The sequence below is a fragment of the Oryctolagus cuniculus genome, chromosome 8 (genome assembly GCF_051225735.1).
Source record: "Oryctolagus cuniculus isolate XC-2025 breed Fujian yellow rabbit chromosome 8, ASM5122573v1, whole genome shotgun sequence".
NCBI classification, from domain to species: domain Eukaryota; kingdom Metazoa; phylum Chordata; class Mammalia; order Lagomorpha; family Leporidae; genus Oryctolagus; species Oryctolagus cuniculus.
This window is the reverse complement of record NC_142874.1, coordinates 109,395,290-109,410,256: the sequence shown is the minus strand read 5'-3', so window position 1 is coordinate 109,410,256 and position 14,967 is coordinate 109,395,290. Positions and strand designations below refer to the sequence as shown.

The following is a 14,967-nucleotide window of genomic DNA, read 5'->3' as shown; positions in this document are numbered from 1 at the left end:
GTGCCTAGGAAAAGCGGCAAGAGGATGGCCCAAGTACTTGGGCTCCTGTACCGACGTGAGAGACCCAGATGAAGATCCTAGCTTCTGGCTTCAGCCTGGCCCAGCCCTGGCTGTTGAAGCCATTTGGAGAATAAATCAGTGGACAGAAGATCTCTTTCTTTGCCTCTTCCCTTCTCTTTGTAACTGACTGTCAAATAAATAAATCTTTAAAAACAAAACAAGAAGTTCCTATAAATGAGAGTAGCAGTCTTCATCAGATTGAAAGAGCTCTTGATGAGAGCTCACTTTAATGCCGAATGTTTAGGCCTAGATGTGGAAAGATATACAAAGGACAAGAACAGTACAAGGCAGATTAGAAGCTGCAGATGTAAGTTTTAACAAAACTTTCTAAAGAGCCACCATAGTTAGAAGTGGGGATAAATAACAAATCCTGAGTTGGGACAAGACTAAAAAATTATTCCAAATAGCTGAAGCAGCCTTAAACAATAAGAACAAAGCTGGAGGCATCACAATACCAGATTTCAAGGTATACTGCAGAGCTATTATAACCAAATCAGCCTAGTATTGGCACAAAAATAGACATGAAGACCAATGGAACAGAATAGAAAACCCAAAAGTTAATTCACACATTTGCGATCAACTCATCTTTAACAAATGAGCTAAAATCACTCCCTGGAGACAGGACAGTATCTTCAATGAATGGTTCTGGGAAAATTGGATCTCTGCATGCACAAGTATGAAATAAGAACCCTACCTTATACCCTATACAAAAACCAACTCACAATGGATCAATGATCTAAACCTAAGAACAAATCATCAAATTAATAGAGGAAAACATGGAAGAAACTTTGTAAGACACTGACACAGGCAAAGACTTCTTGATTAAGACCCTAGAAGCATAGACAATAAAAGCAAAAACAGACAACTGGGATTACATCAAGCAAACAGGCTTCTGAACTGCAAAGGAAACACTCAACAAAGTGAGGAAGCAACTGACAGAATGGGAGAAAATATTTGCAAACTATGCATCTAATAAAGGATTAATATCCAGAATGTATAAGGAGCTCAAGAAACTCAACAACAACATAAACAATCCAGTTAAGAAATGGGCAAAGGACATGAACAAGCATTTTTCAAAGGATGAAATTTAAATGGCCAACAGACACACCAAAAAAAATGCTCAGGATCACAAGCCATTGGGGAAATGCAAATAAAAATCACAATAAAGTACCACTTCACCCCAGCTAAAATAGCTATCATCCAAAAATCAAAACACAAATGCTGAAGAGTATGTGGAGAGAAATGTACCCTAAAATACTCTGGTGGGAATGTAAACTGGTACAACTATTGTGGAAGACAGAATCCTCAGAAATCTAAAAATAGATCTACCAAATGATCAAGCTATCCTACTCATGGGAATATACCCAAAGGAAATAAAATCAGCATATCAAAAAGTTACCTGTCCCAGTGCTTACAGTGGCTCAATTCATAATAGCTAAGATGTGGAATCAACCTAGATGTCCATCAACTAATGACTGGATAAAGAAAATGTGGTGTGTGTGTGTGTGTGTGTGTGTATACACAGATACACAATGGGATATATATATACACACTTAGCCATTAAAAAGACTGAAATCATGTCTGTGGCAACAAAATGGATGCAACTGGAGACCATTATGCCTAGTGAAATAAGCCAGACCCAAAAAGACAAATATCATGTTTTCTCTGATGTGTGGTAGCTAATATATAAGAGTACAAAAACAATTTAATGAGTAAAATGGACATCTTGGGGTCTGATTATTGTGTATAGCCCTTGGCCATATTCCTGTTGAATGGCAATCTTTCCACTTTGTAGTTGTTGAGCCCTTTATTTAGTAGAGCATTAAGCTTGTGACTATAAAGTAAATTAAAAAATGTTATTGAAAAATTAAACACGAAAGGAAGTGGGAGGAGTAGCATTATATTCTTAGAATTTTATCTATGAACTACATGAAATCCCTTCTCTTTGTATTAATAAAAGTATTTAAAAAATTATTCTGAAAAGAAAGGAGCCTGGTTGATACAGGATAAACCAAAGGAAGGTATGGAAATATAACTAAAATGTTTAGCTTCAAAGGCAACCCAGATAGTGGAATGCACATGGGGCAGGGTCTACCCCCATGGAGCTATGAATGTTCAAGAGACAGTTCATGGAAAGTCCTGAACTTAGCACTGAGGCCCCTACCTGAGGAAGACAAGGGGGCCATAGCAAAAAAAAGGTCTTGGGGCCAGCACTGTGGCTGAGTAAAGCTTCCACCTGCAGCGGTGGCATCCCATATGGGCACTGGTTTGTGTCCTATCTGCTCCACTTCAGATCGGACTCTCTTCTATGGCCTGGGAAAGCAGCATACGATGGCCCAAGTCCTTGGGCCCCTGCACCCGCATGGGAGACCCAGAGGAAGCTCCTGGCTTCAGATTGGCTCTGCTGCAGCCATTGTGGCCATTTGGGGAGTGAACCAGAGGATGGAATACATTTCTGTTTTTCCCTCTGTCTGTAACTCTACCTCTCAAATAAATAACTAAAATAAAAAAAAAAAAAAAAAGCCTCAGGGAAGCCCCAACACAGAGAACAAAATTAAAGCAGCTGTGCTCTAGTTCAATGGATGACGGGAAGGGGGAAGCCCCTCTCCTTCACACCCACCTCTTACAAGGTCTGAGTAACTCCTCCAGACGCCAGCACCAGCACTTCCTTCCCTTCCCTTCCACGGTGGCTCAGGTGTGGACAGAGTGCCTGATGGTCCTCCCCATGCTCACATCATTCCCTCTCAACACCACTGTAGTCTCAACCCATTTGGAAAGCAGGACCATGCATGTTTCTGCACTTACACTGCTAGATACTCATCGGTCAAAGTAAAGATGAGCTAAATTCAAATCCTGATGCATCATGATTATTCCTGGCACTTCTTCCCGTCCACCTGAATTGAAAAACAGAGGACGGCTGCTTTTTGTGGACACCATTAGGTAAAACAGAATGGGTAAGAGGCAAACCATAAAATATATATGGCGTGGGGCGAGGGGCAGAGAATTCTAAGAAAGATAATTACATGTGTGATAAATTAATGTGCGATTTACAATGAAAACTGTTCAAACAGAACTGTAGGAAGTGGGAAATTTCACTTCCTACAACAAAGAAATGCCTGTGAGACAGCAGGATCAAGATGAGGATGACAGGAGGTGTTATTTATTCTAGAAATCTTTGATTTAAAAGACTGCACAACAGCCCAGATTGGCCATCCCATGGGTCACCTTCAGGCGCAGGACTCAACTCATCTGCCAAAACACTGTGGCCACAGGCCTCTCACGGCCAAGCCAGAACACAGGCAGTCCTAGTACATTTCTTCCAAGGATTCAGCAACTTCACAGAACAAACCCAGGGTAGGTCCCCATGGAAAAAAGAAGGCCATTTTAGCAAGTTCAGCTAAATGCAAAATTATGTCAGCAGGTGCTCCCAGACAGCTGCGCCCTGGCACTCCTACTGTATTTCCAATAATCTAAATATTTGCTTTCAAGTGGCAGACAATGTGGCTCAGCAAGACTTCTCTCCACTGAGACAACAGCAGGTTTCTTTAAAAAAGAAAAAACAGACTTAGGACAAAAGAAATCAAGTGAACAGAGATATGACAACCCTAAATCTTTATGTCCCTGATACAACAGCTTCAAAACACATAATGCAAAAACTGACAGAACTAGAAATAGGAACAAATTGATCCTTAAGAGTGAGATTTAACAGAACTCTCTTAACAGAAAAAAAAAAATCACTACAGAGGCTTAATTAAACTTAAACTTCACTTAACTGACATATACAGCATTACATCCAAGGGCTTCAGAAGACACATCTGTTTTATGTGCACATGAAATATTTACTGGAATAGACAATAGGCTGGTGTTTTCTGACCACAACGGAATTAAGACAAATGTCAATAAGGGAGGGAAAAGGCGAAGACCAGCATTTGTTTAGAAATGACCCAATGCTCTTCTATATAACTCCTACATCAATCAAATTCACAAAATATTTACAATTTAATAATGAAAATATAAATATCACAACTTGTAGAAATAAAATGAAAATAAAGATGTCCTTAAGAGGAATTTTGTGATCTCAAATGGAATTCAAGGGACTTTCAAAAAGCTCATGGAAAATGCATATTATCAAAAAAAAATATATAAGGATTTCAAAATCTTTTACACCAAAATAAATATATCTTTCAATTCCAAATTTCCAGTAAAATGTTTGAGGTACCCTTACACTTGACAAGGCTGAAAATCAGAATCTAAGCTTTATCTCAAGAATCTAGAAAATGAATAGCAAACTGAACCTTAAAAAAAGATAAAAGAATGAAAGATGAGAATGGACATTCATGAAATAGAAAGCAAATATACAACAGAGACATTAAAAAGCCAGAAGTTGATTCTTTGAAAAGATTAATTCTTTGATGAACTCTTGAGAAGACTGCACTCCCCACCTCCCCACATACATATAAAAGTTAATATTAAAGTTCTCTCTTTACTATGGGGATATATTTAAAATGTCTATTTAGGGTCTATAAATATGAGTTTCACTACAAATAATTCCATGAAGGAAATGCATCTGTTCCATGACTCAGGTACTACTAAGTAATACGTGTTCTGCCTACTGGTCCTCCAGGAGAGACCACAGAAAATGAAATTAATATGTGGTGGATGTTGTCAGATTTCACACCCAAACCTGGCATTTTAAGGCAGATCCAAAACACTGAGGTTTATTAACAAGGATAAGCCTTCATGTATGAAACAGCAACCCCAGTCCACCCACCCATCAGCATACAACTGTATTCCCTGAATTGCTTTATTTTTTCTCCATGGCACTTATGTACACATGTTCACTCTGTGTGTGTGTGTGTCTGTGTGTGTACATGCATACATACACACACATTTATATATAAAACAAATAGATATATTTGTTTGTTTACTGTCCATTTCTGATCCTTCAAACTCTGATCTTCCAACAGGAAGTTCTGTGGGTGGGGGCCTTGCTTTGTTTATTTCTCTGCTACAGTAAACCCTAGAACCTGTTGTGTGATGTATCTCAAGCAGTTAACTGGTGGCCTGGATGGACTATGCTCTCTCCCCTTTTAACTCTTAGTATTCCTGATCAGTGCAATGCCCATGGCTGAGAAACTACAGCTCTTATTTTAAATCCAGCACCATCCACGTTAACAGGGTCTTTAACATGCTCCTGTTAAGGACTATGACAAAAACTGCATGTCTTTGAAATTGCTCAAATGTATGTAAAGCAACTGCAATTTAACCAATACTGTTCAGAGCTGTAATTCCAGGAACCACCAATCACTTTGGTATTGTAGATTACGAGTGGCAGGGAAAGCTTATTCAAGTTAATGTTGATAGAAATGACAAGCCAAAGAAAGCACTTAATAAAACAAAAATTTACATGTATAAGTACCTTATAAAACTTGTGATGTACACATGCACAAAAGTTGCCATCAAATACTGACAATCAAATCTGTCCATTATCCCACCATGTCCGGGAATGGTGTTTGCAAAATCCTTTAGAAACAAACAAACATATTAGCATATTTTAAAAAAATTACCCAACACAAAATTCCTATTAATGTCTCTTTGGTACCATGGGAAATACTATTAAGGTTTTCCAATAAAAACAAATCTATTAGAATACATCCAGCAGACTAAAACTGTCCTGTGAGTTCATGCCCATTTTGGAATAACATCTCACCCACAGCATCCAATGGACACTCATTAAACATTAATTAAATCTAGCACCAACGTTTCTTACTTAACAAAATTTATCTTAAGTAAGAACTCATTTAGCTATTCCTGATCTCGTTTGGTTGTAGCCTCTCCCTGTGTTCACCAGGAGCCACTGGCAGATGTACAAATAGTTTCAACTCGTATTTACCCTAGTAGGTCTTACTCTGAAAGAATCAGTTTACTCCTATGATAAATATTTCTTCTTCCTTTTTAACGTTGGGGTGAAAAAGAAGTCAAAACAGCTAACTGATTTGGGACGCGTTAGCCCATAAATGGCCACATTGCGAGTGGGGAGTAAGCCCCTCCAAACTGACTCTGCGGATACATTCACACATCCAAGCAACCATGAAATGCAGATATCTGACTGCTCCTCTATTCATGCAGGCTATCTAAAAACACAGAAAATGAACAGCAACCACACCTCTGTTTAAAACACGCCAAAAAAAAAAAAAAAATTAGTTCAACAACAACAAGCAAGGGAGACCATTCTATATATAACCTTTCTCTACTTAAAATAACTACTGACAAATTCTGTGGTTAATTTTTGCCAACTCATTTCCTTCCTCCCTCTCTCTACTAATCAAGCATGAGGGGTTATCCAGTTTTAGGGCTAGCACTCTGGTGCTAAAGGTTAAGCTGCCTCCTGTTATGCTGGCATCCCATGTGGACACCGGTTCGGGACCCGGATGTTCCACTTCTGATCCAGCTCCCTGTTAATGGCCTGAAAAAAGCAGCAAGAGTTGGCCCACATGCTTGGGCCCCTGCATCCATGTGGGAGACCCTGGCTCCTTGCATTGGCCTGGCTCTCCCTCCCTCTCTGTAAGTCTGCCTATCAAATAAAATAAAAATAAATATTACAAGCGGTAACCAGTGCAGCGAGCTGCAAGCTGTGTGGCCACACACCACCTCCTCCAGCACATGGCAAGCAGCTTGCATCCCACCTACCACAGCACCCTCCCATGGCAAGTGCTCACAGGGTTCATATTTCCCCTGGCCACTCAACACAGTGCAGTCTCCCCTGCGCCCCTCCCACAGGCCTTTGCATTCACAGGAGCTCCCTTCCTTAGGTTTCTCCAGGACCTGCTCCCCTGTTCTCAGATCTCCACTCAAATGCCACTCTGTCAGGGAGGCCTTCCCTCACCACCCCACCTCCAACAGCCACTTTGTCACTGGTCATGCACAGCCTTTCACCTTTAACCCAGGGAAGCAGCACGGACGGGACGTAACAGGACTGAGGTAACACTGCTGCACACTGATCTAGGCTAAACCACACATGGCAATACCTGAAACAGGGGTGGGCAAACTGTGCCCCCTCAGACCAAACCTAGCCTCAACCTGTTTCTGTCAAGTTTTATTGAAATCCTACTACGCCCACTCATTGGCAGATTGCCTAGATGGCCGATGAGCTGAGGAAGTTCAGAGCTGATAGATGTAGAACATCCAACCATTATCTGCCTCTCACAGGGGGAGTCCAGTGGGCCCTAATCTGGCAGAGTAGGCAGTCACACAGCCAAAGGCTCTCCTGCACATCACTTCAAATGGGGCTGGGGCAAGACTCTGAAGCTCTCACAGCACTGAACATCAAGATTCTGCATGTCCCAACGTGCGAGGACACATGCCGTGTCTAGAAAAGAGGCCATCGTCATGACACTATAAAGTGTGGTGACGCGGCACAGCCGGAACCTAACCAAGAGGAACCCACTCCGTCAGCCAGCAGCATCTCCACAGGTAGGAGTCTCTGCCTAGGGGTTCATATAGGCCAACAGTGAACCAGACACCAGCTGAGTTACACGCTCTAATTATATTCTCTGCTCGCAGAACAAAGAATCCCAATACATACCTTGATTTTGAAAGCTCTTTTGAACCCACTGGCAAAGAAGCCTCCAAATGGGCCAATTAAAGACGCGAATGTTGAAAGAGCAACGCTGTGGATCTGGAAGGGGTACAAGCTCACTGTTTCCTACAGAGGAGAAAAAAGCGGAAGGGAGGTGAAGGCTAGCGGTGTTGAGACTGTGTTTGGGCATGCATACCATCCAAGGATAGAGCCCTGAACAGCAAGCTGAAGCATGCACCACATGTCTGTTAACTTCACCAACAAGGATCGTGGGAGAAAACTACCCTGGAAGCTCTCTGTGCCACCCTCTGCTGAGCGAGCCACACTCTGTCGGCCCTTGAAGCACATGGACAGGCACTCAGCACACTGCAATCTTGCCGCTCCTAGGCTACCTTCTAGTTTATCTAGCAACTTTTACAGCAGTAGTTGTGGGCTCAGCAAGAATCAGTTAACTACTTTTTTTTTTTTTACTAATAGTTCTTTGTTTTTGTAATTATAAAACATTGTACTTTATTTACTCGTATATGATGAAATAAGGAGAAAGTTGGCCTTTTTCTCTAAGTTGAATGCTGTGGAAACACACAAGGTGTTTAAAGAAGAGTACCACAATAAGCACCAGCAAGACAATTCCAAAGCAACTGGAGAGAGGACCATAATCATGAGAAGAATTCTGCAAATGAATGGTAAATCCTTAGTGCTTGCTCTGTTTTAAATAATCTGAAACTAGAAACTGTAAATGGTGCCTAATGAGTGTAGCTCGAGAAAGACGTCTGAGAAGACCAAGTTTTGGAACTGTTCTCCAAGCAACAGCCTTGCACCTAATCAAAGACTGGCAGCAACGCCAATGTTATGGCAGGTTACAGATGACTAGGACATTAAAAGAAATTCATGGAACCTGTGTATTAAGCATTCAAGGACAGACATAATGTAAATCTGCTTCTCAAAAGCGATGGATGTCAGGTGCAGACTTCGGCACAACAGCTTAATGACCACTTGGGAAGCCTGCGTCCCGTAGCAGAGTACAAGTGAGTCTTGGTTACTCTGCTTCCAATTCAGCTTCCTGCTAATGCACACTGTGGAAAGCAGCAGACGCTGGCTCCAGGGATCATATGGGACACCCCAATCATATGGGACACCCCAATGTACTTCCAGGTCCTAGACTCAGCCTGGTCCAGCCCTGGCTGTTGTGGGCATTTGAGGGAGCAAACGGCTCTTTGTCTTTCAAATAAAATGAAAATAACACACAAAAAGATGTTTAAGTGATTGACTTTAGTTCGAAGTAAAATGCTTCACACACATGCAGGTGGACCTCTGCTTGCACATGCAAAGACACACACGTGATGATCTGATTCCCCACTTTTAACTGACCACCCACCAGTCCTGTGGACATGGTCAGGAAGGTGTGGCTGCAGAGCACGTCAGCGTCCTTTAGGGGAGACGTCAAAGATGCTCTAAGGCACCAGTGTGCTTCTGGAGGGAAAACTCATTTTTAGAAGCAGAAGCTTTCTGTACTGACAAATGCCCTGTAAAAATTAGGGGTTCTCTGAACAGCCTCATTTTAACTAAGTTTTAAATTGAGTTAATTCACACCAGTAAAGTATGAAACTCATCCTAATCTATTTGATTTGTAAAAATCTAGGAGATGTTGAAAAATGTTTTTAAAATAAATACAAAATATGTCACCATCAGTAAATCATGAGGCAAGTAAACGCCCAGCACCCACCTCATCTGCAGTTACTATGTTCAAGAAAGGGAAATCGCAAGGAGATAGAACATATTTTTTACTGAAAAGCAAAACCATTTCTATATCAAGTTAAAAATTCAGCAGAAATCAGTTTCTTGTAAAATCCAAATCCCACTTTCAAAAGAAGCAAACTCTTCAGAGTAGAGGAGGATCGCTAACCGTGTTAGCAAGAGCTTTGGCTCTTACCTGTCTCAACACTGCCTTTAGAAAGGGCGGAAGGGAGTAACTCCGAAGCTGGAAAAGTTCGGAAGGCTCACACTCCGTAACAAAGGAGTTCACGTCGCTGCGGTACTCCACGGGGCAGACGAAGTACTGGTATTTGGAGAGCACATAGGCAGCCTGCAAAATGAAGTGAGAGTTCACGCAACATCGCTTACACCTGTGTGTCTTACTTTTTGTATCACACGGGCCAGATGTAGAAGGCCAGTGTGTCTTCCTATTAACATCCTGCTAAGGATTTTCAAACTTAGTTGGTAAACACTGTCCCAGAAAAACACTTGATAGACTTTTAGAAAATGAAATTTCTAGCAACACCTACATGATCACAAAAAGGAAGGAGGGGAGAAAGGAAAAGCTGATTTGAACACGAAGGACAATCACAGAAGATATTACTTTTTAGAAACACACATAATTAATCACAGAAGTTAATGTCTACAAAGTTATAGGAGAATAAAGGATTGCAGTTGACTGCATACAATCTTACATTAATTTCATCAGTAATTAACTAGTGATTCAAAATTACTGAGGAAACAGTACCAAAGAGCACAGGTGAGAAACAGCATTGTTCCTAACCATTCCAGAGAGCTGTAATTCAGTTATTCTTTCCCTGGTCATACTGCTGCAGCTAGCTGTCCTGAGCTATCAAGTGGGAGCTTGGGGCCAGCACTGTGGTGCAGCGGGTTAACACCCTGGCCTTAAGTGCTGGCATCCCATATGGGCGCCGGTTCAAGACCCGGCTGCTCCACTCCCAATCCAGCTCTCTGCTATGGTCTGGGAAAGCAGTGGAGGATGGCCCAAGTCCTTGGGCCCCTGCACCCGCGTGGGAGACCCAGAAGAAGCTCCTGGCTCCTGGCTTTGTATCAGTGCAGTTCTGGCCATCGCGGTCATCTGGAGGGTGAACCATCAGATGGAAGACCTCTCTCTCTCTGCCTCTCCTTCTCTCTCTGTGTAACTCTGACTTTCAAGTAAAATAAATAAAATCTTTAAAAAAAAAAAAAAAAAGTGGGAGCTCATCAGGGCCTGTATTGTGGCGCAGTAGGTTAAGCCACCACCTACAATATCAGCATCCCATACAAGTGCCAGTTCAAGTCTAAGCAAAGCAGAAGATAATAAAATAAAGAATTCTATTATAAATTTAAACTGCTAAACAACAGTTTATTCTTTTTCATTTTATCTTGTTGCCATTCACTCCATTATTTTGCTCAAGATTCATTAAAGGCTCCAAATATTATACTAAGAATGGATATTAACTGATTTTGTTTCCAGTTTATTAAAAACCATGTATTACAAAAATTAATTTAATTTAATCCCTTCATTAATTTTTTCAGGCACTATATTATCATGGGATAGTTCTTTATTTCCTTTGAATGATATGGCTAGTCCTATAATACTCCCAAATTAGTCTTTGATGATACTAAAAACTCTTATATTACCTAATTTAATATTTCAATTTTTCTTGATTTATAATATATACACATGGCATAGAGTTGGATTCTTTCTCATTCTAGTTAGCAACTATTATCAATTCTCTTGCACAAAAACTTTAGAAAACTTTATCAAATTGTCTTGGACTTTTCATAGAGAAAAAGCTAAACTTATAAATTAAATGCAGGATTTATGGTGGTTTTCCCATGCAGGATCACAGCACATTTCCATTAATGTTCTCCCTCTCTCCCCCACACATACACACACATCCCTCTAAGCTTCAGGTATTACTAGTTACTTGGATATAAACAAGTAACAGATACTAGATTCTGAGAAATTTAGACTTTCTGGCCGGCGCCGCGGCTCACTAGGCTAATCTTCTGCCTTGCGGCGCCGGCACCCCGGGTTCTAGTCCCAGTCGGGGCGCCGGATTCTGTCCCGGTTGCCCCTCTTCCAGGCCAGCTCTCTGCTGTGGCCAGGGAATGCAGTGGAGGATGGCCCAAGTACTTGGGCCCTGCACCCCATGGGAGATCAGGATAAGTACTTGGCTCCTGCTTTTGGATCAGCAAGGTGCGCCGGCCGCAGCGCACCAGCCGCGGTGGCCATTGGAGGGTGAACCAACAGCAAAAGGAAGACCTTTCTCTCTGTCTCTCTCTCACTGTCCACTCTGCCTGTCAAAAAAAAAAAAAAAAAAAAGAAATTTAAACTTTCTAAGAATAATTTTTATGTATATTCATCTTATATTCAACCATTGTACTGTACTTATTCTTACTAGACACCCTGTAATAAAAACCTCAATTTCATAACTAAAATAACTGTTAAAACAATGAAGGTGAGTGTTAATTATTCCTAACAACAGACTTTTTCTGCAAGTTGAGCTTACAAAAGTAACCACCCATTGCGCCATGTGGTCTCCATGTGTTAGGAAGGCAGAGCTTTTCAACATGGTCTGCATTCTTTGCTGTTACTCAAAGCCACCACTCATGCCATGACCCATGTTTCCCCCAACCTCCTGACAGAACAGCAGTAAGGAGCTACCAAAACCCAACTGCACAACAGTGGGTCTCCGGCCTGCTAGAATCACCAGCGGGAGTTAACGGGCCCAGACGAAGGTCGGGACACAGTTTGTGAAGCTGATTCTGATGTGTAGTCACAATGAGTGCTACTGTGGCACAGCAGGTCCTCCTTGGTAGGCACCACATTACAGGCATTTTTTGGTTTAACTTTCTTAGGTTTAGAACACACTAAAAACTTCATGCAGTTTTTCAAAGTAAATATCCTTGTACAACTCACAATGAATCCAAAAATGACTGTGGAAAAGAAACCGCCAATGAAGCCTTCCCACGTCTTCTTAGGAGACAACTGCAAAGGGCCAAATTAAATGACAGAGTTACTCCACTCATGAAACACACAATGCACACCCAAGGGCTCCCATAATACCATGCACATTTCTCCCTTTGAAACCTTCTTCCTTGCTCCTATGATCCTGATTTACTTGTGCAAATCTCCCTGTGAGTATCCAGCCAAGAGTAGGCCCTCAGACACGTCACATGTTGGTAATATCTGTTTGCTTCATTTGTTTTTTTCTCTCACAGGACTTAACTACATACTGAAATATTTGTGCCGTCACCTTTAGGCTTACATAAACCTCCATGAGAGTTGGCATAGCTCTTGGAATAAGGGTGGCATATATTCATTCTTTGTACTCACAGCTTGCAGCTTGAGGGCAAAGCAAGGCCAGGAAGGCCTGATACAGGGTAGCTGGGGAGCAAGGTACATGGCTAAGGGCAAAGAAGTCAGCAGAAAGACGGGCAAGCCTTCACCAGGGAGAGGCCAGCTGCTGGAGTCAAGCTGTCCTCAGGAGCTAACAGCACACCGAGGCAACTACGAGGCAACACGGCATTGTGTCCCTGCCCTGTGGCTGCTAGGTGCAGCCAAGCAAACTCAAGGCACTTCGGGCATGCAAAATGTGCAAGAGCACCCAGTCATGGGAAATGGTCTCCAGCGGCTAATCGGTAAAGTTACGGTAGGGGCTTGCCTGTGATGTTTTCCCATTACCTTTATTAATGGAGTTCTTCCAAAGAAAAATCCAAAAAGGTAAGCAGTTATGTCATTGCAGATAACACTTGATATTGGAACAAGGAACCTTAAAAAAAAAAGTCAGCAGAAGAAAGTCCATATGATAAAGTAGCAAATTTTCATACATGGAGGTTGTGACTCACAATGACCCAGGGTAATAACCCTCTGGATTATACTTCGGTCTGGGTCCAGAACACAACCTTTGATGACAACACTAGTAGAAGCAATAAATACCAACCAAATATGCCCACTTAGCAATTAACCAGAGTAATATCTATAAATAAACTAACATATTAAGAGATGATTGGTAAGAAATATATGAAATAATCAATTTATATAGTTATGGTTATTTAAATTTTTATGAGGAATAGTTATAATAAGAAGTAAAACAAAGTCAGACTGGAAGTTTATCTTAAGAAAAGCAGCCTTTTTAAATAGAGCCATTTATTAAGACAGAATACAATCTGATAAATTTATACCAACCTCTTAAGACAAATTCTCTTTCAGAAAAAGTCATTAATCTGAACTCTATCTTAGCCTAACTAATTGTACAGAACCCACTTTCTTCAGTAACTGCCCCCAGTCAAGTTTGTATTTGACAGTCTTAACAGTCTTAAAATGAATGATGGCAATCATTTACAGACACACAAATGTTGCTAAAAACATGAAGTTGTGAATAAATAAAATTTATCTTGACCAAACCCATAGACTAAAAATATTGTAATAAATGGGTTTTAAATGAAGGGGGCCTGGTATTGTGGTGCAGCAGGTTAAGCTATCGCCTGTGATGCCAACATCCCATATGAGCACTAGTCTGAGACCCAGCTGTTCCATTTCTGATCCAGCTCCCTGCTAATGTCCCTGAGAAAGCAGCAAAATATGGCCCACATGCTTAGGACCCTGCTACCCGTATAGGAGACAATGATGGAATTCTAGGATCCCAGATTCAACCTGGCCCAGCCTCAGCCACTGAGGCTATTTGGGGAGTGAACCAATGGATGGAAGACCTTTTCCTGTCTCTCCCTTTCTCTGTCACACTGCCTTTTGAATAACATAAATAAGTCTTTAGGGAAAAAAAAAAAAATAAAGAATGTGGGGCCAGACTGTGGTATAGTGGGTAAAGCCACCACCTGTGACTCCAGCACACCATATGGGCCCTGGTTCACGTCCTAGCTGCTCTACTTCTGATCCAGCTCCCTGCTAATGTGCCTGAGAAAGCAGTGGAGAATGGCCTAAGTGCTTGGGCTCCTGCACCCAAGTGGGAGACCTGGAAGAAACTCCTGGCTTAGGCTTGGCCCAGCCCTGGCCGTTGCAGCCATCTGGATGGAGGATATCCCTCTCTGTCTCTCCCTCTCTCTGTAAGCTCCGACTTTCAAATAAATAAATTTATTTTAAAAATGAAAATAAAAAGATGTACTGGAAATACAGTTAGAATTTTTTAAAATCTTAAGCTTTTCCTTCATTTCAACTAGTTTCTAAACAATAAAAAAGTTTATGGTTTTTTAACTAATAAAAATGCTTTCTGAATCTGCAGGCCACTGTAAAAAGTAACTCCGTACATGAAACATCTGGAAACCTATTCCTACATGACTGTAAAGCAGACCCTACCCCCTTTCTGCATTTCTGGCAGGCTGTCTGCTGACATGCAAACTGTAATATTCTTCTTACATCCCCTGCAAATAATGTACTCTTTTTAAAGCCTGCCCTTTGTAGAAAGTCACGTGAAAGGAGAATTAACACCTGAAATGTAATTAACTCTGTGGGGACTCCTGCATTTACTGGGGACTTGAATGAGAAAGGCTTCCAGTTGCTGTTAATGAAGCATTTTGTCTTCAGTTGCCAAACAGTAAGCAAAACTTGG

The 14,967-nt window shown here is 41.4% G+C and overlaps 1 protein-coding gene across 1 annotated transcript in view; it reads right to left on the bottom strand.

Annotated features, from left to right (window-relative positions):
- CDS1 (CDP-diacylglycerol synthase 1) overlaps nucleotides 1-14,967 on the bottom strand; it is an 82,715-nt gene that overhangs the window by 2,950 nt on the left and 64,798 nt on the right. Inside the window, exons 8-12 of the mRNA XM_002717047.6 lie at nucleotides 13,086-13,173; nucleotides 12,321-12,389; nucleotides 9,570-9,722; nucleotides 7,646-7,765; nucleotides 5,480-5,583 (exon numbers count right to left, since the gene is read on the bottom strand). Of these exons, the coding sequence (XP_002717093.2) occupies nucleotides 5,480-5,583; nucleotides 7,646-7,765; nucleotides 9,570-9,722; nucleotides 12,321-12,389; nucleotides 13,086-13,173 (534 nt within the window). The remainder of the gene's footprint in view (nucleotides 1-5,479; nucleotides 5,584-7,645; nucleotides 7,766-9,569; nucleotides 9,723-12,320; nucleotides 12,390-13,085; nucleotides 13,174-14,967) is intronic.